General features: G+C 42.3%; 1 protein-coding gene across 2 annotated transcripts in view; it reads right to left on the reverse strand.

The window, feature by feature from the left end:
* UBR5 (ubiquitin protein ligase E3 component n-recognin 5) overlaps nucleotides 1-11,264 on the reverse strand; it is a 133,212-nt gene extending 121,948 nt beyond the window's left edge. For both annotated transcript variants that reach the window (XM_040625554.1, XM_040625553.1), the window contains exon 1: nucleotides 11,178-11,264. In XM_040625554.1, coding sequence (XP_040481488.1) covers nucleotides 11,178-11,239 — 62 coding nt within the window. In that variant the 5' untranslated portion in view covers nucleotides 11,240-11,264. The remainder of the gene's footprint in view (nucleotides 1-11,177) is intronic.
* Nucleotides 11,265-21,331: the final 10,067 nt, after the last annotated feature.

Below are 21,331 nucleotides of genomic sequence, written 5' to 3' on the forward strand. Positions count from 1 at the left end.
CCCTGCTTGTGTTCCCTCTCTCGCTGGCTGTCTCTGTCAAATAAATAAAAAATCTTTAAAAAAAAAAAAAAAAGAGTAGGATGCTTAACCAACTAAGCAACCCAAGCACCCCTGAAATTAAGTATTTTAAATGAAGACAATAACAATGAAGGAATCAGAGGACACAGTCTCACATTTTAGGGTCTCTCTCCTGGTAGTATTCAAGGTGGTCACAGGGTCAATCCCAGCCTGTGCAACATGAGTGAGCAGAAAGGAGCACAGACTCTCCATATAAGCTCTTCAACCCTCTTCCCTCCTTGCCAACTCCAACAATAAGTCAGTCTAAGCATTAGGACGAAACAACCTGTTTTCACACCCCACTGAGTCCTATCTTCTTGTCTTATCCCTCGACAGTACCTTTTGCAAACAAAAAGCAAAAGAACCAAAAAAAAAAAAAAAAATCCACTGTCCATATGTAAACTGCTCTCACACAGCACAAGAGTTCTGCACTACTATTAAAACTCTGATTATCAATATCACCCCTGGTGAAGCCCTGATTGCTGACAGTATGTTCCACGCCTCTAAAAGAAAATTCATTAGGCTCAAAGAGAACAGAAGTAAGAGGATGAACCAGTCTCCACACCCTGCAACCCTGTCTTCAAAGCCCGTCGTAAGCACCAGGTTTAATCATCAGGTCCGTCTCCCCTGTCATTTATACTATCTAGTAGCACTTATTTCCCTCTGACATGTTTGCCTCTCCTGTAAAATGAATTCCCCATGAGGGCAGAGGCCATTATCTTTGTATCCCAATGTATGTAATTTAGTTGGCAAAATAGTTATTGAATTGAGTAAAAGAGTAAAAAATTATTCTCCCACTTTCTTTGTTCATCTTCCATTCATCAATGAAACTTAAGTGAAAGAAATCATAGACAACCGTAGACACAGTTCTTCTCCCTCTGAACCATTCTACAATACAAAAATCCTTTTCCCTAGCACAACCCTAAGAGCATAGAAACTGAGCAGAGAAAACCTACATGATCCGGCCCAATTCACTCACTTACAAGTAACAGGTGTATCACTGACTCACGGTCACATAGCCAATTAGTGTCAGATACAAAAAAAACCCAAATCCCTGACCACTGACTTCCTCCAATTTATATTCCAGTCACCATCATGTCAAAGACCAAATGACTAAAAACTTAATCACTACCTAGGATATAGCTCATCAATTCAAACTCATCTAAGAATACCAAGTCTTCTCTAAATTTGTGTCTTCTAATCTATGCTATCTTAGCAAAGAAATAAGCAATTTTCAAAAATGCACATGGGGAAAATGCTCCTTTAACTCTCTAGTGCTTTGCAAGGATGTCAAAAATACGTGGTATAATCAAGATGTTACCATTAGGGTAAGCCAGGTTATGGGGACACGGGCCCTCTGCACTATTTTTGCAACTACTCGTGAGTCTATAATTATTTCAAAGTAAACAGTTAAAAAAAAAGTACATGGCACACCCACCTGATGCCACTCCCTGCGCCCACTATCGCCTCACTATTCTCCAAACTTGCCCAATGAGGCAGAAAATGCTCCAGCTGCCTCTCAACCCAAGTTCCAGAAAGGGCTGGTGCAACAAGTGAAACCCACTCCTGGGTTAGCACAACGTTTGAGGGTGAGAAGCACACAAACATTTACTGAACCAGGAAAACTAATCTAACGCAGCTCTCCAGCCCTGTGCTGGCAGCACACGGCAAATATTTGCGCAGGCTAAACTCGACTACCTCTTGCACCGGTCTTTCGAAGTTTGCTAGTGGTCTGGACCAGCTTCACTCCCCCAGCTGGACTGTAACCCTAGGACCGACGGGTGTTGTTAAAAAGCTACCCCTCTCAGTGTCTTAGAGTTCTAGGGAGGACCTAATATTTATGTAACTCTCCTCAAACTTTTAAAATTTCATCTGCGGAAAAAACAAAAATTACTCTAGCCTCGAGGAGCAAGAAAATACCCTATTCTCAAGCAGCAGCCACAGAACCTGTAGTCTAAGGGGGAGAGGAAGGCTGGGGCAGTGAGGCCCTGGCAAGCACCGCTCTATCTGCTGTCATCAATTATTTTAATTGTAATACAAAGGAATGTGAACAAGAGCCTTTTATACAGTAATCCTTAAGCTTTTGTGCTCCTGATGATGGTGGTCCATTTAGACACTGTGAGAAGTACTACTTTAAATCAAAGAACCTCTTAATCAGAAAAGCCACAATAAATGTTTTTAGTACAATTTGGTTCGGTTATGTTACTCTTACAAAAATTCAATGTTGTCAGAAAAACTCCATTTCAAAGAAAAAAAAAAAAAACGGTTTAAACATACCACGCCCAAAAACCAATGCTATCACCCCTCAAGAATGTCCTAAGTTCACCAAAGAATGATCAAATCTTCATGAAAGTTGAGAAAGCTTTTTACATTTCCAAAAGTCTTCTGAGGAATCAAGAGGCCCTGGAGAAGAAAAGAAAAAAACCAACTGCCCTAGCCCCTCCACTCAAGAGAGTTTTGTGAATCCAGAAACATTCTGGAATGGTATGGGGGTGGCTGTTAACCACATACGACTCCTGTCTCTGGACGCAGGTGTCATGCACATCCTTCAGCAGCTTCCAGCTCTTCAAAGTGCCAGAAAGAAGAGCAGTTGCTGCCAGCAACATCAGCCCACATGTCATCTCTGACCTACAGACCACGCAGGGCTGCCAGGCTGCCCAATGAAGACACCCGCTCCCGGGTCGCATCCCTTCCGAAGTGACAGAAACCTACCAGGGACTCAGGGGGAACGCGCGGCAGTAATGCGGATTCATCCCTTGCTTGCCACTGCAGGAGGCAAAGAAAAAGTGGTTCCTCTACCTCCCCCCAGGAAGGCAAGAGCACACTGTCCACAGCATCCAAGTACTCACTCCCCCTCGATTATCCTCCGTCTACACATAACAATCAGAACACCCGGTAAGAAGAAAAACACAACCGCTTAAGGAAAACAACAGGGATCTCCGACAGGAGATGAAGACCAGGTTGAACACCACTAGAAATACAAGCATGTTAAGGGAATGGAACGTTTACACTAAATACGCCCACAATTTAAGAAAAATCACTTGATTGGTGCTTTTAAAGACAAAGTAGCGTTTCTACATGCAGATGATGATACAGAGCAATAAATGGACTAGTTCAAATTACTTCTGGACAAGAAACAAAGCCATTCCTACAATATAAGAAAATAGATGTTGACTGCAAAAACCCAATATCACAACCCGAAAAGCCTTTCAGAGAACCCGGTTTTCATCATTTAGACATTAAAATAACCCTACCATATAGTCTTTTTTTTTCCCCAAAGATTTTATTTATTCGTCAGAGAGAGAGTGAGAGAGAGGGAGCGCGCGTGCACAAGCAGGGGGAGCGGCAGGTAGAGGGGAGAAGCAGGCTCCCCACTGAGCAGGGAGTCCGAGGAGGCGCTGGATCCCAGGACCCCGGGATCACCACCTGAGTTGAAGGCAGACGCTTAACCAACTGAGCCACCCAGGCATCCCTGTCTCTGCTTTCTTAACTTTCTTCACATTAACTTCCTAATCTCCAATCTGGCCTTTTCTTAAGGCTTAGGACACCCGTCATCCTCCACGTCTCACACCATAGCAAGCAGACTGTCACAGAAAATCTCAGATCAATCTCCACCAAGCCCCTAAGTAAGGGGGCGTGGGAGCCATTCACACAAAGGCCATCTCTGGAGTTTCAGATCGGCTGTGAGGAAGACCTAGTATCTGAGTTCACATAACAATCTGGAACACCTATCCATTCAATCTATCCATTCATTCGGTCCACACTGCTTCCTACGCGGGACACTGTCCTATCTCTATATGCAATCTGGAGTACCATCACTCCCAACGGTGCCAAAGATCTTCGCTTCACATATACAAATACTTTAATTAACGTAAAACTTTGCTGTCGAGAAAAAGGTAGATTTCTTATAAGCAGATTTTTCATATGAAAAATACTGTAACATATTAAAGTCAAGAAAAGTTTCAAGGATACAAAACCATACCCAGGATGATCACTATTATAAAAACAAAAATATCCAGGTACAGAAAAAGAGACTAGAAAGCCACCAAAATGTTAACATTTAAAAAGTAAACTTTTTAAATTTATCCTCTGTATTTTCCAGATCTTTTGCAAAAATGTTTTTTATAACAAGCAATTTTTAAAAATAAATAAAAACTAGAGAGTAGCCAGAAGCTGAAAGCAACCCAAATTTAAATTAGCAAAAAAACAGATCTGAAATTGTGGCATATCCAAACAATGAAATACCACCACTAATACAAAAGGGAAAAAAACTACTACATGCTACGCAAGCTAAGTAGAAGACACCAGACGCACAATTCCATTTCTACGAAATTCTAAAGGCAAAGTTACAATGAGACAAAGAACAGTGGTTTTCAGGGACGGGGACAAGAGAGAAGGACTGAGAATGCAAAGGGGCATCAGGGAACTTTTTGGGGTGGTGGAAATGTTCTATGTTCTTGACTGTGGTGGTTACACAGCTGTATACATTTGTCAAAATTCATCAAACTGTATACTTTAAATAAGTGAGTTATACTGTATGTCAATTATACTTCAATAAAGCTGATTTACAAAATAAAATTAGAGAAAGTTGAAAACATTTTATTAAGGTAAATGATACCATCAGAAACCAAACAACTTTACTTTTTCTACATAGATAAGACAAATTGTGTCTTATTTACACGTGAAATAACATTAAATTTTAACACTTTATTTAATATTCTGATAAAAATGGGAATGTCGCAAAACACAGCTACCAATGAACTTACCATATCTCTCATTTTCAAGAGATTTATAACAACACTAATTCTATCAAGAAAGTAATATAAAACAATCTCATTAGAGAATAATGTCTCATAGCCAAGTTCAATTTACTAATAGTCTCACTTCTATACATTAAATTAGAAGAATCTTGCAAACTTTTCACATGACTTATTATTCCTCAATGTGCCCTACAGAAAATCTCATAGTTTCATCACAAGTGACTGCTAACACAATGCTCTCACTGGAGGCTGACAAGTGACCCCATCAAGCTACAAGGAGCCTTCAGATTTCCAATGCAATGCTGCCCCTCCTTCTAAGGCTACAATCCAAACAAATTTTGTCTTATTCTTAAAAAAGTCAAATTTTTGTAACATGCCACAACCCAATTAGTCTTACCATGTAAAACGCTGATGAAAAATAAGCATTTATGTGACAACAGGAAAACCTAAACAGACTGAATTCTGATTTTAAGGAACCCTTTTAGGTGGGTTGGGTTTTTTTTAAGTTTTCATCTTTGAGATGCATCCTGAAGATATATTGATTAAATTATCTGATGGGGAAAGTGTTGAAACCAGACAGGGCCACTGATGTGATGACTGTTGTGATTAGGGGACAACTGTTGTACCTGTGTGTTCATCACACAATGGCCTCTACTTCTGTATAATGCCTGAAACTCTCCATAATAACAAGTTTAAAAACAATTCTCAGAGTAAAACCTGAAAATCAATTGTAATAATAAATCAACAGTTCATAATCACAACGAGCCAGGAGAGGCTGTTTTCACTTGCTCAGAATGCCAAGGTGGCAAAATGACAGAAAAACAGACTACAAATGGAGTTTGTTTTCTTCATTAGTAGTAGATAGGATAAAAATGGGGGAAAGAAGCTGTAAGTACATTCTCCTGCAACATAAAACTGCTTCCTTCAATACACCCCATAGGAGCTACTGAAGTGTAATTATTTTTTAAAGATTTTATTTTTTTTAAGTAATCTCTACATCCAACATGAGGCTCAAACTTATAACCGGGAGATCAACTGTCACATGCTCTACCGTCTGAGCCAGCCAGGCGCCCCCACTGAAGTGCCATTTGACGCAGCCTTCAGTGATTCCACTTTCCTTTAGAGACCAGTTCCTAAATAACCTAACTGCTAGGGAAAAATCTCTATCTTTCCTAAAATTCGCTGCACTATTCCTAGTTGCACTTCCGTGTACAGTGTAATTTCCTGCACAAGTGTGTTTACCCCTAAGCCTACAATTTAGTCTCTGATTTCTTGATTTATAAAACTGATCTGCCCCTGTTTGTTTTTCAATTTTTTGTTTGGCTATTTCATACCCTGTCCTTAAGCTTATTTTCCTTAATCAGCTTCATTTAATCATTGCAGTTAAACTTGCCTGTACCTTCCCAGTACAGTCCTCTAGTGTGACTGTCTGGCTAACACTCTCCAGTGAGATTTCCCTCTGGTTTGGCGATGTGACGCTCTACCCCACACAGACTAACAGTTGTGGTTTTTGGTGTAGCGCAGTGACATTTCAGGCAGCTTTCCACTATTATAACATCCACCCACCACAACCTTTGTTCAGCTCCATGTAATCCCTGGCACGTTTTCAGGCGCCTACTGAGAGGGCAAGGATATCCCTGAGTCTTTAAAACCCAACAGTTCCTAATAAAAACCAGGACCACTTACTGAATGCCATGCCCTGCGCAAAAAAAGCACTTCCTACGTCGTTGTCCAACAGAACTTCCAGTGGTGGCACCGGTCCACATCTGCACCGTCCTGTGCGGTGGCCACTAGCTGCATGCGGTGACAGAGCACCTGAAATGTAGCTAGTGTTGCCGAGGAACGGACTTTTTAATTTTAACTTTCAATAGTCACATTATGAGACAAACAACTTACGTTGCTGGAATTTTTCTTCGTAAAAGTCATTTCCATTTATCTTTACATCTGCATATATTCAAGATAAGCGAGGACAGAGTTTCTCAAGCCCAGCACAACTAGACAACCTTCCGTGTGGGAGCTGTACTACACACTGTCGCGGTGGGCAGCTTCCCTGGCCTCTATCCACTAGAGGCCGGCAGCAATGCTCCAGCTGCGACAATCAAAAAAAGCAGCTCCACACACTGCCAAATATCCCCTGGGGGGGACAAAACTGCACCCAATTGAGAACCACTGATCTAAGGCTAAGTCTGGATTCTGTACTCAATGGTAAGGATATTCTAGAGCAAGCTCTTTGATTTCCTGCTTTTTTGACTTGAAAATCCGACAACACATAAGAGTTAAAAGTAACCATCTCTTCATATTTTCCACATTACCCACATTATAATATTTGTGTTTTCCCACCCACTATCTCAGTTGTTCCTTACCAACCTTGAGATGGGTACTACGCCTGATTTAGAGATGGGGGGGCAGGGAGAGAGACAAGGGAGTAAGGCTCTAAGTGGTTAAATGACTTGCCAACCAGCACATAGTTAAAAAGCAGTAGGACTGAGACAAACCCAGATTTAGGAATTCCGAATTTCTAATTCCTCTCTGTATTATCTAACCTGGTAGCCTTACAGCACCTAAAGGGAAGCTCCTTAGAGAAAATCCTTTTGATATGACAATCTAAACCCAGACTGTTTGATTGCACAACATGTTACAATGCCAAAGAGCAAGGCTCACAGGAAAATTCCACAGACAGACAATGAGAACTGGTTCCTATTGTAACCAACCTACACCGTGAGGAGTAACTCAGGACAGGGACAAGTCAGGGCATACCCACATCACTTTAAAAAGGCCTCTCCTAGGCCAGTTCTAGGAAAGGGTTAAGAGGGTCAGCCCTCTGACAAAAGGCGTAAGTGGAAGGAGGAGGTGTAGGGAAGGAGAAATCAAAACTCTAAGAAAGGTCTAAGGCTGCCATGCCTCCAACGGCAACAATATCTCAGAACACAGGCCATGTGGAACAGTGGGAAGAGACCTGGACTTGGGGGGGCAGGGGGGCGGCACACCCATCATGTGGACCTCATCTGTCAGTAGTTCACTGTGTACCCCTGGATAAATTCTACAAAGCTCCAGGACTGCCTTTTTCAAATCATTAGTGAAAAGACTGGTCTACATAACTTCTTTGGCACCTTCCAGATCTTAGCAGGCACTTCCAGCTCTTCCCTCAAACTCCACAGCAGAACCCATGTTCTTGATATCCTTTGGCTGTTTCTCTGAAATAATGATTTAAGCAGGAACATAGTACTAACTCAAGAAATTCACTAGAAAGAAAATCAAAATGTCACAAAAGTATCTGAGCAGGGATGGTTTCAATTCAATACAGTGAGTATTTACATAGGGCCGGCCACTCCGCACTAGGGACTCTCTAATCACTCTGGGAAGCCACAGCCAACATTCTGGGCTCTCTGAATTCCTCTGCTCTGCCCTAGCCACCCCCACCTATATTCATCAACTGCATTCATTATTTGGTCTCCCAGGGCAATGATTACAGATTTTAACCCAATATACAAAGACTATTGCAGAATTAGCAAGTCTGAAAACACAAAGAAAAAAAAAATCACATAAACTTTTTTTATACTGAGTATATTTTAGATATTTAAGACATCACACCATTACACTGAACAAAATATCTGACTTTTAACAGGATGCGGCTACTTTAAAAAGAAAGCTTTTTTGGAGAAGAAAATATTGATGTTTTGAGGCCCCTTATGTTTTCTTTAACTCACCAATTTATTTGCAATACCATACTGCCTGTTCAATCTTACTGCTTTTCATGTAAAGAATAAAGTCTACTTATTTATACCATTTTTCATCCAAAAATATCATTTATCATTTCATTCCTGGCATGGATACATTTCTCATATAAAAGTCAAGCTATAGTGGCACACTCTTTCTGATTACCAAAACTTACTAAATCTTGGTAAAGTTTTTATCTGAAGATGAAAATATTCTGGGCTTTTGGTTCCAGTTAAAAAGCTCCGGAAAGCCAGTCTGCTCTGTAAACAGATTTCTGTCAAGCAACGCAGCAATAGGTTTCTCCTATAACTCTGCAACGAGGTATGCAAAGAGGATCTTTCCCTTTGAAGGGAAAGACACAGAACAGCTCCACCATAAGTCAGCTACATCAAAAAAGGGGGGCATGGCTGTCTCAAATGCTGTCCTCACAAATCTCAACAGACCATTCTTTACTGCTACCAGCTCAACTATATGTTCCCAAAATTTTACCTACAGTACTTTCTATTTCCTCAAATATCTGCCACCTCAACACACACATTTTATACTATGAATCAGATCCACTTCGGTTTCATAAAAACTCAAGGTGCTTTAAATATTCTTAATATTGTGTACTGACACTGCAGGAATCAAAACCAAAACTGACTACTTGTTTACATTAGGAATGAAAAAAAAAAGTAGCTTAAAAAAGGATACATTACTTGTAAATTCCCTAGACTAGCTGAAGTAAAAGGAATGTTCAAAAATTAGTCAAAATGCCAAGACAACTGGCAAAATAGGTTTTGGCATACACAGTCAATTGAGTAAGCTAGTCAGGATTCTCGGTATAAATAAAGTGGGACTAATAGAGAAAACATGGCCTACCTCTCGCCTGCCTGGTGCAATTTTCTAAGTTACAAGACAAGTTACACTACAAGCACTACTAACGTGGTTCCATGAATGACAGTAGAGCTATCCTCACTAATAGTCTGGTTCCAAAATTTACAAAAATATCTAATGTTAAAATCTCACAGATCTCTAAATCTAATGAAATTAAAATCAGAGTAAGGATCGTAAAACAAAATGCTAAATGACAAAACTTATTTCAGTATTTTTAGAAAGTATTTCAAAAGTTTCACAAACATGTTAAAATACAAAATAGATACAGAAAAGACTGGACAAATCTGAACCCAGAGCCACAAACTAAGCCGCCAGCTTTCGGACTGAGCAGCTGTCCGCCCCACCTGAGGCGGTTAGATACTCGGAGACCGAGGCCAATATCTTAGCAGCAAGTTAGGCCTCTTCCTCCCTCCGGGAAGCGCATGACAAACGGCGTCATGCAACTTATGTCACCCAGTCACTTAGCAAAAATCGTATCTAACTTCTAAACTTGGGTCCGGATGGCCATTTATACTCAAAAGAAATCGAAAGCAGTTATATCACTGGGGGAGAGGGAGGCTTAAAATGCCCCACCTTCTGGCCCCGTAAATATTCAGCCCATCATTAGATTGGAGTCCTAAATTCAAAGACTTACTTTAATGGAGGCCTCCCTCAACCTTCTCCGAGTCTCTGTTTTGCAACAGTGAAGGAACTTTTCCTGCTTTATCTTAGTTCCCTGAGAGCATACGGCCCTGCAATTCAATATCCTAAACTGGCTGGGAACGGCGGAGGAGGCAAAGGGAGGAATCCACAGCCAAAATAGCCTTCTTATTAAAGACAAAAAAAAAAAAAATCATAAGTCCTCCTCCGCCCATAGCAAACCCATCCCAGAAATTTACAGCTTGTTAAGAAAGCAGCATTGCGAACTGCAAACGTAAGAGTTTTCCTTTGACTCTACGCACGGTTTTCAGCTGTCAAATTACAACTCAGGAAAACACTATCATTAGAATAAAAAAGGAAACAAAAAAGCTCGCACCATAGGGGCTGGGAGAAGGGAGCACACCAGCCCCGTTTCGGAAGAAGGAGAGCAAAGGGAATCCAATCCACTTCCCCACCCCCGCCTGAATTCATCTCCTCCCCAGGCCTGCAAACCTCACTGCAGGAGCTCAAATTTAATAATAATAACAATAATCATGGCGCTTCCCCCCCCCCGCAACGCGATCTGCCGGGAATCAGCCTCCCCCTCCCCTGGGATCTCCAGGCTTGGCAGGTCCAGACCACCCCACCGGACACAGCTCCCGGGGGCCCGGACGAGCCCGGTCTACCCCGGGGCCCCTCGCCCCGCTTCTCCTCTTCCCTCTCTTTTTACCTCCACCATCCCCCATCCGCATTGTCTGTCTCAATTCAACTTTGACTAATATGGATTCCTCGGGCCTGGGCCGGGCGGTAATTACAGCCCGCCCCCCCCCGGAGCCGGATCCCCCCCCCATCTCCGCCGAGTTCAACGCGGCTCCTCGGAGGGAGACGGGGGGAGGAGGGAGGAGAGGTTGCAGCGCGCTTTCCCGTCTACACCACGGGCACCGTCTACACCGCGCTCCCCCCGCGGCCCCGGAGCCCGGGACCAGAAGTTTACCCCGGAAGGGGCTTAGCCGGGGGCAGTGAGGACCCCCCCCGCCGGCCGGCCGGCGCGTAAACACGGGTGCCCGCCCCGGCGCGGCCCCGTGGGGGAGGGGAGGGCGGGGAGGCGCCCCTCCCCCCGCCCGCCCGCCAGCCCGCCGGCCCTATTACCTGTCATTGAGCTGGTCCTCGGTGCCCGGCAGCGGGTGAACCACGAAATGGATGGACGTCATGGTGCTTCCTTCTCGTCCTCCTCACGAGGACGGCCCCCTCCCGCTCTCGCCCACCCCCCCCAACCCCCTTCCCCTCCCCAAAACCCACGGCCGCCGCCGCCTCCCAGTCCCCAAATGGAGGGAAGCAAATGCGCAGGGGCCGCCGCCGCCTCCCTGCCGGGCGTGTGTCCGCGGCCCCGCGGTCCAGCGGGGCGGGCAGGGCGGATCAACACGCCACCCGCTCTCCCGGCGACAGCGCACAGGAGTGCGAGGCCGGCGGCCGGGACCCGGGGCGCGCCGCCGCCAGCGGCGGCCGGGCGTCGGGAGAGGGGGCGACTGGGGAGGGAGGAGAGGGGCGGGCTGCGGGGACGGTGTGGTCCCGGCGGCGGACGGGGTCCGGACTAGGGAGGTGGGGAGGGAGATGAGCCCGCACCGCGCGTCACTGGCGAGAAGCCGCCGCCACCGCCAGCACCGCCGCCGCCATCTTCACTTCTGCCCCAGTTTCTCCGTCTCGCAGGCTCCGCTCCCGAGCGGCGGGGGAGGGGCGAACGGGAGGAGGAGAAGGAGGGAGGAGACCGGCGGGCGGGGGCACGGCTGCGAGGGGGCGGGGCTCCGGGAAACGGGCGGTAAGGCCCTTTCGATTGGGCGGCTCAACGTTGTCGGGCCACGGCACTGTAAGGCGCGTGCGGATTGGTCCGTTCGGCCCCGAGCCCAGCCCCCTGGGGGGTGGGATAGCTCCCGAGTGAGTGTTCCGGAGAGCACGTGTTAGGGAAGGAGGAGGCGGAGGGGAGTCCGCTGGGGCGGGGAAGAAGTCTGGGAGGGAGGCTAAGTGTGTGTCCCCGGGGAGGTGGGAAGGAAGAGGGGCTCCTGCGCTTCTCGCTCTGATTTCCCTGGGGCAGCCCTAATTATTCTGCGGATCTTTAGGGGGTTTTTGTTGTTTCTCGCCGTTCATCCGCAGTTATATTTAAAGTGGAAGTGCAGAATCAGTTAAGGGGCAAGAAATACACAGTCTTTTATTGGAGAAGTAAGGTAGTTATGTAAGGACCTTTCCAGAAGGTGCTATCGTAGGATCAGAGAGCTGACTTTGCAGCAACTTCTTTAATCACCCTAGTCTCCCCAGTGTCCCCAGCAACACCATCACATACCCGCACAAAGACAAAATGTGGAAATTTCCACTAATTTTCTGACTTAGATGATTCATGGGGTTTTTAAACTACTTTTAAATGAAAGATGATATATCTCTTCTATAGAAGCGTTCTTCAACTCATGATCAGTGGGATCAAAACAGCAAATTCTTGAATGGCTCTTTTTTCTAAGGAACTCCTTTTTTCTAGGGAACCAGTTCATAGCTTTCTTCTCAAAGGCTTCCATGGCTCCTTCAAAAAATCAAGTACGCCTTTCAAGGCAAAGAGTGAAAAACTAAGCTGCTTCCCCAGTTTGTGTGAATGTTTGTTAAATCAGGGGTCCTGGGAAACGTTAATATTAAATGTCACTTTTCTTCTGTTAATGTATTACATATGCACACACACTTTTGCTTAGGAAGTTCTTTTGAGCAAAATATATGAACATTTATTTATAAATCAGGATGGAGTAGGTACCCCCTTGAGACAGATAATGGAACAATTTTGTAGGTCACCAGCTCCAAAACTGGCCCAGATTAGTTTAGACTAAAAAGTGATTTCAAGGCTGGCATTTAGTCCTGGAAAGCCATAGGGAAGCAGGGTAGACCAATGGACACTGCCAGTTTTAGAGCCAGACAGCACTGGATTTCTGTCCTGTTTTCTGCTACTTAATTATGTGACCTTATTTAAATTATTTAGTCTATTATTATGTCTTTTTTCTCATTTGTAAAATATCCCGAGTTACAGATCTACATAGGGTTATGGTGAGGTCTAAATAAGATAATGTTTGTCAAGCACCTGGAGCAGCTCATAACACTCAGTAGGCTCAGCAAATGGAAGCTTTTAGGTGTCAACAATGCTCACTATGTGCCACTTGATATACTCACGTCTTTTGATACTCAAATCACACTATGGGGTAATTATTATTATCCCCATTATATAGATGAGAACACTGAGGCTCAAGCACTTTTAGGTAAGTGTTGAAGCTGAGACTAAAACCCAGGTCATCTAACTCTGATTACATTGCTCTTTCCACTATGCCACAGCTGCCATCTAGTTAATAATTTAAAAGGAACAGATTATTCAAAGCCATAGCAAAAATGTGATATGATAATGCAGTCAGAGTGCTATGGAAGTTAACAGAGGAAGTGATTCAAGCCAAGACAATTAAGAAAAGTCATTTAAGCTGAGCTTTCAAGAATGTTCAGGGCAAATAGAGTATCTAGCTTAAACTTAATTTATTTTATATTTGCCCCCGAACAAACTCCACACCACACCTATCCATTGCTTCTTTCTTCCATATCTGTTTTTCTTCATCTTTTCATTGTGCTTCCACACTGTTTCCTTGATTCTGAGAGTTTCTCTTCTGGTTGAAGGCCAGTCTTCTCACTCTAGACAGTCCATTCAAACTGCGCATTTGGTGTTCGATGACCATTTTGGAATTGCAACCTTTTTGTTGTCCCAGGCTGGCTTGTTAGGGAGAATTTTCCTCTTCTAGATCCCCAACACTTTGGTAGGTCACACTTTACAGAGAAAAACAAGAATAAAGGCATGGAGTTGTGCAAGCCCATCACATAGACAGGGGAAGAGGGAACACAGATAGAGAATGGAGCTAAGCAGGGCTCAAGCAGAGCCTCTTTGAAGTATCAAAGTACCACACAAGCCTAGAAAACAAGACTGGGGGAGAGAGGGTTCTCTTCTAATAATTTGGACTAAATCTCCCTTTGAAAACAAATGAATGGGGGCGCCTGGGTGGCACAGCGGTTAAGCGTCTGCCTTCGGCTCAGGGCGTGATCCCGGCGTTATGGGATCGAGCCCCACATCAGGCTCCTCCACTATGAGCCTGCTTCTTCCTCTCCCACTCCCCCTGCTTGTGTTCCCTCTCTCGCTGGCTGTCTCTATCTCTGTCAAATAAATAAATAAAATCTTAAAAGAAAAAAAAAAAGAAAAAAAAAGAAAACAAATGAATGGAGAAATGAGACAGGGATGGGGAAAAGCTTAATGAAAATTGGGCTGATGCATGTTTTAACACTGTGGGCAACTGGAATGCAATCCCACTGGGGACCATCTGAGAGACTGTGGGGGACACACCTCAGAATTCTCTCACTGAGTGGGGAGGAAGCTAGAGGTATTTATCCATCAACTCCATCCCTCAGTGGTTGAGGATTGTTCCTGGGTTGGCTCCTTGACACTTTCCACTTTCCCCACTTGTGGGTAAGGCATACTCAGAAGGCCAAAGAATGAAAGAAAAGACATTCCCAAAAATGGAAAGAGAAAGAAAAGAAATGTGAGCGATTTTTGACAGTCAACCCATCTAAAAGGGTATTCCTTAAGCAAAAGGAAAATGATGCCCCAGTGTAAGCTCAGAGAGGCATAAAGTTATGAAGAAGAATGAAAAGGGAAGAAAATATGTAGGTATATAAAAGCTGAGTAAAACAATGGGGCTTAAAAATCTAAAACACTGACACCAAATGCTGGCAAAAATGTAGAGCAACAAGAATGGGCATGCAAATGGTACAGACACTCTAGAAGACAGTTCGGTGGTTTCTTACAAAACTAACATACTCTTAACATATGATCCAGTAATTACACTTCTTGATATTTACCCAAAGGACTTGAAAATTTATGTCCACACAAAAATCTGCACACAGGTGTTTATAGAAGCTTTATTCATAATTGCCAAAACTTCTAAGCAACCAGGATGTCCTTTAGTAGGTGAGTGCATAAGTAAACTATTATATACCTGCACAATGGGATATTATTCAGCACTAAAAAGAAATGAGCTATCAGGCATAAAAAGATATGAAGGAATATTAAGTGCATATTACTAAGTGAAAGAAGCCAATCTGAAAGGCTACATACTCTATGATTCCAACTATATGACATTCTGGAAAAGACAAAACTGTGGAGACAGTACAAAGATCAATGGTTACCAGAGATCAGTAGAGAGAGGGATGGATAGGCAAAGCACAAAAAATTTTTGAGGTAATCAAACTATTCTGTATGATGCTCTAATGATGGATACATTTCATTATAAATTTGTCTAAACCCATAGAATTTATAACACCTAAAGTGAATCCTAATGTACTCTATGGGTGATCATGACATGTCAATGTAGATTCATAAGTTTTAACAAACAGACTACTCTGGTAATGGATGTTGATGATGGACAAGGCTATCTATACATGTGTGGAGGCAGCGAGTATATGGAAAATTCTGTACTATCCTCTCAATTTTGCTGTGACTCTAAAACTGTTCTAAAATATAAAGTTTATTAAAAAATCTTAAACAAATATTAGCAAAACAAGTTCAACAGGATATAGCAAGAATAGATCATAAACAAGTTGGATAATTTGACATGGAAATCAACAAATGTAATTCACCATACTAACAGAAAGAAGGAAAAAATTAAATCATTTCAAAGGAGTAAGAAAAATGTTATAAAATTCAATAACTATTCATGAAGAAAATTCCTTAGCAAACTATGAATAGAAGAAGACTTCTTTAATTTGATAAAGGGTATTTCTAAAAACCCTACAGAAAACATCTTTTGTAATGGCAAAATGTTAACAGCGTTCCCCCTAACACTGGGAACAAGAATGTCTGTTCTCACCACTTCTTTTCAACATCACACTAGGGTTCCAGCTAGTGCAATAAGATAAGAAAAACAATTTTACAGTATAGGGATTAATTTTCCAAAGCAGCTGCCAAAGTTAGCAGAGGGGCAGTGCTGGTAATCAATGGTTAACACCATCTATAGGGTCACCTGGAGGCCAGAGTGACTAGGCAGGTAGAGCTGGACTGGAAAGTGGTGGTCATGTACTATAAGGACAACATTTCTGGCAACTTCTATAGAATTAAGGAGAGGTACCAGGCCTTGGATTTCTTCCACAAACACATAGACACCAACTCACCCCATGGTCCCTACCATTTCTGGGTCCCCAAGCACATCTTCAGGTAGAATGTATGATGCATGCTACCCCACAAGATCAAGCATTGCTAGGCCACTTTAGAGTACCTGAGGATGTCTAACAAGAAAGAGCAAGTGATTATTTCTCCTCAAATTTGTGTGTCTGAAGCCCACACATAAGTTTGTCTACTTGAGGCACCTGACTTATGAGACTGGCCAGAAGTACCAGATGTTAATAGCCACCCTGGAGAACAAGAAGTAGAATGAGGCCAACATTCACTGTAGGGAGGAGTCACTCCAACAAGCCAAGGAGAACATGGGGAAGAAAACCAACAAATGAACAGAGATCTCCAAGACTCATAGACCCCTGATCTGAGACAAATAAAAACTGTTCATCCCTTAAAAGATATGTATAGGTTTTATGGGACACCTGGGTGGCTCAGTTGGTTAAGCAACTGCCTTCGGTTCAGGTCATGATCCCGGGGTCCTGGGATCGAGTTCCACACTGGGCTCTTTGCTCAGTGGGGAGTCTGCTTCTCCCGCTGCCTGCCGCTTCCCCTGCTTGTGCTCTCTCTCTCTCTCTCTCTGACAAATAAATAAATAAAATCTTTAAAAAAAAAGATATGTATAGGTTTTAGAAAGTAAGATATAAAAGCATCACTATTTTCATAGGACATATTTTAATACACAAAAAATTACAATTAGTAAGCTAGTTTAGTAAAATAACCAGAAATAAGGTTAATGTCTACCAAAAATCAACTGTTTTTATATACCAAAAAAACCAAAAAGAATTAGAAAATGAAATATTTAAAATACCATGTAAGATGATATGAAAACTAAAAATATCTAATATCTAAGAACAAATTCAATAAAATATGTATAAAACCTCTACACAGAAAACTTAATTTTTTAAAGATTTTATTTATTTTTAGAGAGAGCAATCATGGAGAAGGGCAGAGGGAGAGAGAAAATCCCAAGCGGACTCCACAGTGAGTGCGGAGTCCGATGTGGGGCTCAATCTCACAACACCAAGATCCTGACCTGAGCCGAAATCAAGAGTCTGATGCTTAAATGACTAAGCCACCCAGGTGCCCCTACACAGAAAACTTAAAAATATTTTTGAGAGAAGTCAAAGATGATCTAAATAAATGGAGGAATATAGCATGCTCGTGGGCTAGTACAACTCATATGGTGAAGCTGTGAATTCTCCCTAACCTATAGATTTAGCATCATCTCAGCCAAAATTCTGACACTTCTCCACCCCAGTGGAAACGTATAGGAGAGACAATGAGATCAATGAAGTAATAAACAGCTCAGACATAGACTAAAGGTTAATGAACACATGACATTAATATCATAGGCACTTCCGGGCAGGTGGGAAAGAAAGGTGTTTGCAATAAGTTGTGCCAGGACAATTGGATATCATTATTTTAAGAAATTAAACTTAACCCCTATCCACATCATACACAAAAATCCAGGTAGATTGTACATCTGAATATATCAGGCATTAAATAATAGGGGTACCTGGAGGGCTCAGACAGTTAAGCAGCCAACTCTTGATCTTGCTTAGTTCTTGATCTCAGGGTGGTGAGTTCAAGCCCGCATTGGGCTCTGCACTGGGCTTCACGTTGGGTATGGAGCCTACTTTAAATAAATAAATAAATAAATAAATAAACAAACAAACAAACAGCAAATAATAAAATCTCTGAGAATATAAAAGGATATGTATACGACCTTAGGATAGGGGAAGACTTCCTAAACTAGACATTTAAGCTCTAATCATAAAGAGAAAAGATCATTATGTTAGACTATATTATAAATAAGAATTTCTGTTCATCAAAAAGACAACCATTAAGAGATTGATAAAATAAGCCACAGAATGAAAGAAGATATTTGCAGTACATATTATTGACAGAGGACTCACATCCAGAATATATTTTAAAATTCTTAGGAATCACATAGTAAAGTAAAAGAGAACCAAAATTTTTTTAATGGGCAAAAGACAAGAATAGGCACTCCTCCAAAGAAATGCACAAATGAGCCATAAACATATGAAAAGGTGCTCAACCTTATCAGCCATCAGGGAAAAGCAAATTAAAACCACAATGAGATAGTACTAACACCCTCCAGGATGGCTATCATCAAACAAACTGGCACTAAAAAGTCCTGGCGAGGGGAGAGTATAGAACGAGGACTCCTTTACAGCTGGTGCGAGCTTAAACTGATAATCACCTTGGAAAACAGTTTGTCATTCTCTGCATGGGTGAAACACACACGTGTCTAATAATTCCACTCCAGGGTATACACTCAACACACGTGCATGCACGGTGCAGCAAGAGACAAGAAAAATACTGTTCATGACATCACTAGTTATAAAAGCTCCAAACTGTTAACAATTCCAATGACCATCAAAAATAGAATATTATGGTATGTTCATGCAAAGTAACACAATACGGTAATAAACATGAATGAGCTACAGTTACTTGCAAAACTTGAATGAATCTCAAAAAAATAATGTTGAGTAAAAGCCAGAGATGTACAGTTCTGTTGATATAAGCTTCAAAAATCAGCAAAGTGAAACTATATGGTTGGGGACGTCTGTTTAGGTAGTAAAACTAAGAAAAGCATACAAGAGGTTACCTTAACGGGTAGTAGGTGCTTCATGGGGACGGGAGGATATTAATTGGGAAGCAGCACAAGGGGACCTTCTGGAATGCTAACAGTGTTCTATTTCCTGACCTGGAGATTGGTTACAGGATGTTCATTTTACGGTAATCTATTTAGCTATACATTTTTATTTGGTGTACTTTTCTATACATGTGCTACATCTCACTACAGAAAAAGATATTTTAAAGGAAAGATGAGGGGCGCCTGGGTGGTTCAATCGGTTAACCAGCTGCTTTCGGCTCAGGCCATGATCCCAGGGTCCTGGGATCAAGTCCCGCATGGGGAGCCTGCTCCCCCCCCACCCCGCCTGTCGCACTGCTTGTTCTCTCTCTCTCTCTCCCTGTCAAATAAATAAATTAAATATTTAAATAAATAAATAAATGAAGGAACGATGGCTTGGGCACCTGGGTGGCTCCGTCAGGTAAGTGTCTGACTCTTGATTTTGGCTCAGGTCATGATCTCAGGGTCCTGAGATGGAGCCCACGTCAGGCTCCATGCTGGGCATGGAGACTGCCTAAGATTCTCTCTCTCTCCCTCTGCCCCTTCCCACTTCTCTTTCTTTCTCTCTCTCTCAAAAAAATAAAAAAATTAGAAGAAAAAAGAAAGATGTCTCTACTTCATTCCATAGAGAATTAAAAAAAATTTTTTTAATCTTACGTATTTATTTATTTTTACGTAAGCTCCATGCCCTATGTGGGGCTCGAACTATGCCCTGAAATCAACAGTGAACTCATGACCCTGAGATCAAGAGTGGCATGCTCTACTGACTTAGCCAGCCAGGCACCCCCGCCATATAGAAATACTAACTCAAAATGGATCACGGACCTAAATGTAAGAGCTGAAGACTTACGAGTCTTAGGAGAAAAGACAGGAGTGAATCTTCATAACCTCAGATAAGGCGATTGTTTCTTAGGGACAAAAACGCAAACAATTATTAAAAATAGATATATTAGACTTCATCAAAATTTAACACTTTTATGCTTCAAAGGGCACCAAGCAAGAAAGTAAGAGCGCAATCCATGGAATGGGAGATGGTGTTTGGAAATCGTGTATCTGATATGAGACCAGCATCTAGATTATACGAAAAACTCTTACAGCTCAACAATCAAAAGACAAAAATCCGATTTAGAAATGGGTGTGGGGGGGGCAGAAAAGGCTGATGATGAGCTAACGTTTATGGAAGAAGATGAATAAGAAAGGGTAAAGCACTGGTTTGTGAAGGTGTAGAAAAATTAACAAGCAGCAGACAAAAGACAGTGTTTTACTCCTGATTGCTCCATCAAAGAGCGCAGTCTGGCCTATATAGGAAAATACAGATTTTGAAGGTGAACAATTAAAGCTCAGATTAGGAGAAAAAGACTATCGGAGAGCACCGAGTTGTCTTAAATGAAGACAGGCCTCCGGAACCATCTAAACATACACCATGCTGCCAAATAAAAGTTTAAAAATCTTGAGGAAAAAGATAGGCCAAGGATTTGAGTAACATTTCTCCAGAGAATATATACAAATGGCCAATAAACACATGAAAAGATGCTCAACATCTTTTGTCATTAGAGAAATGCAAATCAAGCTCACAAAGAGATAGCACTTCTCATCGACAAGGGCAGTGAAAATCAAAAAGACAGACAATAGGGAACACTGGAGAAGATGCGGACAAATTGAAACCCTCCTACGTTCTTGATGGGATTGCAAAATGGAGCAGCCACTGTGGAAAACAGTTTGACAGTTTTGACAGTTTTCACAGTTATTCAAAAGGTCAGAGTAGTAGCCATACGACTACTCCTAGGTAGACGCCCAAGAGAATTGAAAACTTCTGTCCTCATAAAAATTTGTACACAAATGATCGTAGTACCATTATTCCTAACTGAGAAAAAGTGGAAACAACCCAAATGTCTATCAACTGATAAATGGATACATTCAATGTGGGATATCAATACATTGGAATATTATTTACCATAAAAAGGGTTGGAACACTGATGCAGGCCACATGAATGACCCTTGAAAACATTATGGTAAGTGAAAGAAGCCAGACACAACAGGCCAAAAGTATAGTACATTTCTATTCATACCACACGCCCAGAAGAGGCAAATCCATAAAGACGGGAAGTAGATTAGTGGTTCCCAGGGGCTGGGTGGAGTAAAGGGAAAGTGACAGCTAAGGGACATGGGGCTGTGGCTGGGGGCAGGGGTGGGAATGGCAATGTTCTGGAATTAGAGAGTGGTGATGGTTGTGCAACTCTGTGAAATACTAAAAACCACTGACTTTACACTTTAAAAGGGTTAATTTTAAGATATGTTAATTGTATCTTAATAAATTTATCATTCAAAAAAGGAAAGAAAAGTTGTTGTATGACCATATACTTCCACCACCAGTGCCTGGAGCTCAGGCTAATATATACAATTTCTAACTAAGGG

This window comes from Ursus maritimus, unplaced genomic scaffold, assembly GCF_017311325.1.
Source record: "Ursus maritimus isolate PB19 unplaced genomic scaffold, ASM1731132v1 scaffold_9, whole genome shotgun sequence".
Taxonomy (NCBI): Eukaryota; Metazoa; Chordata; class Mammalia; order Carnivora; family Ursidae; genus Ursus; species Ursus maritimus.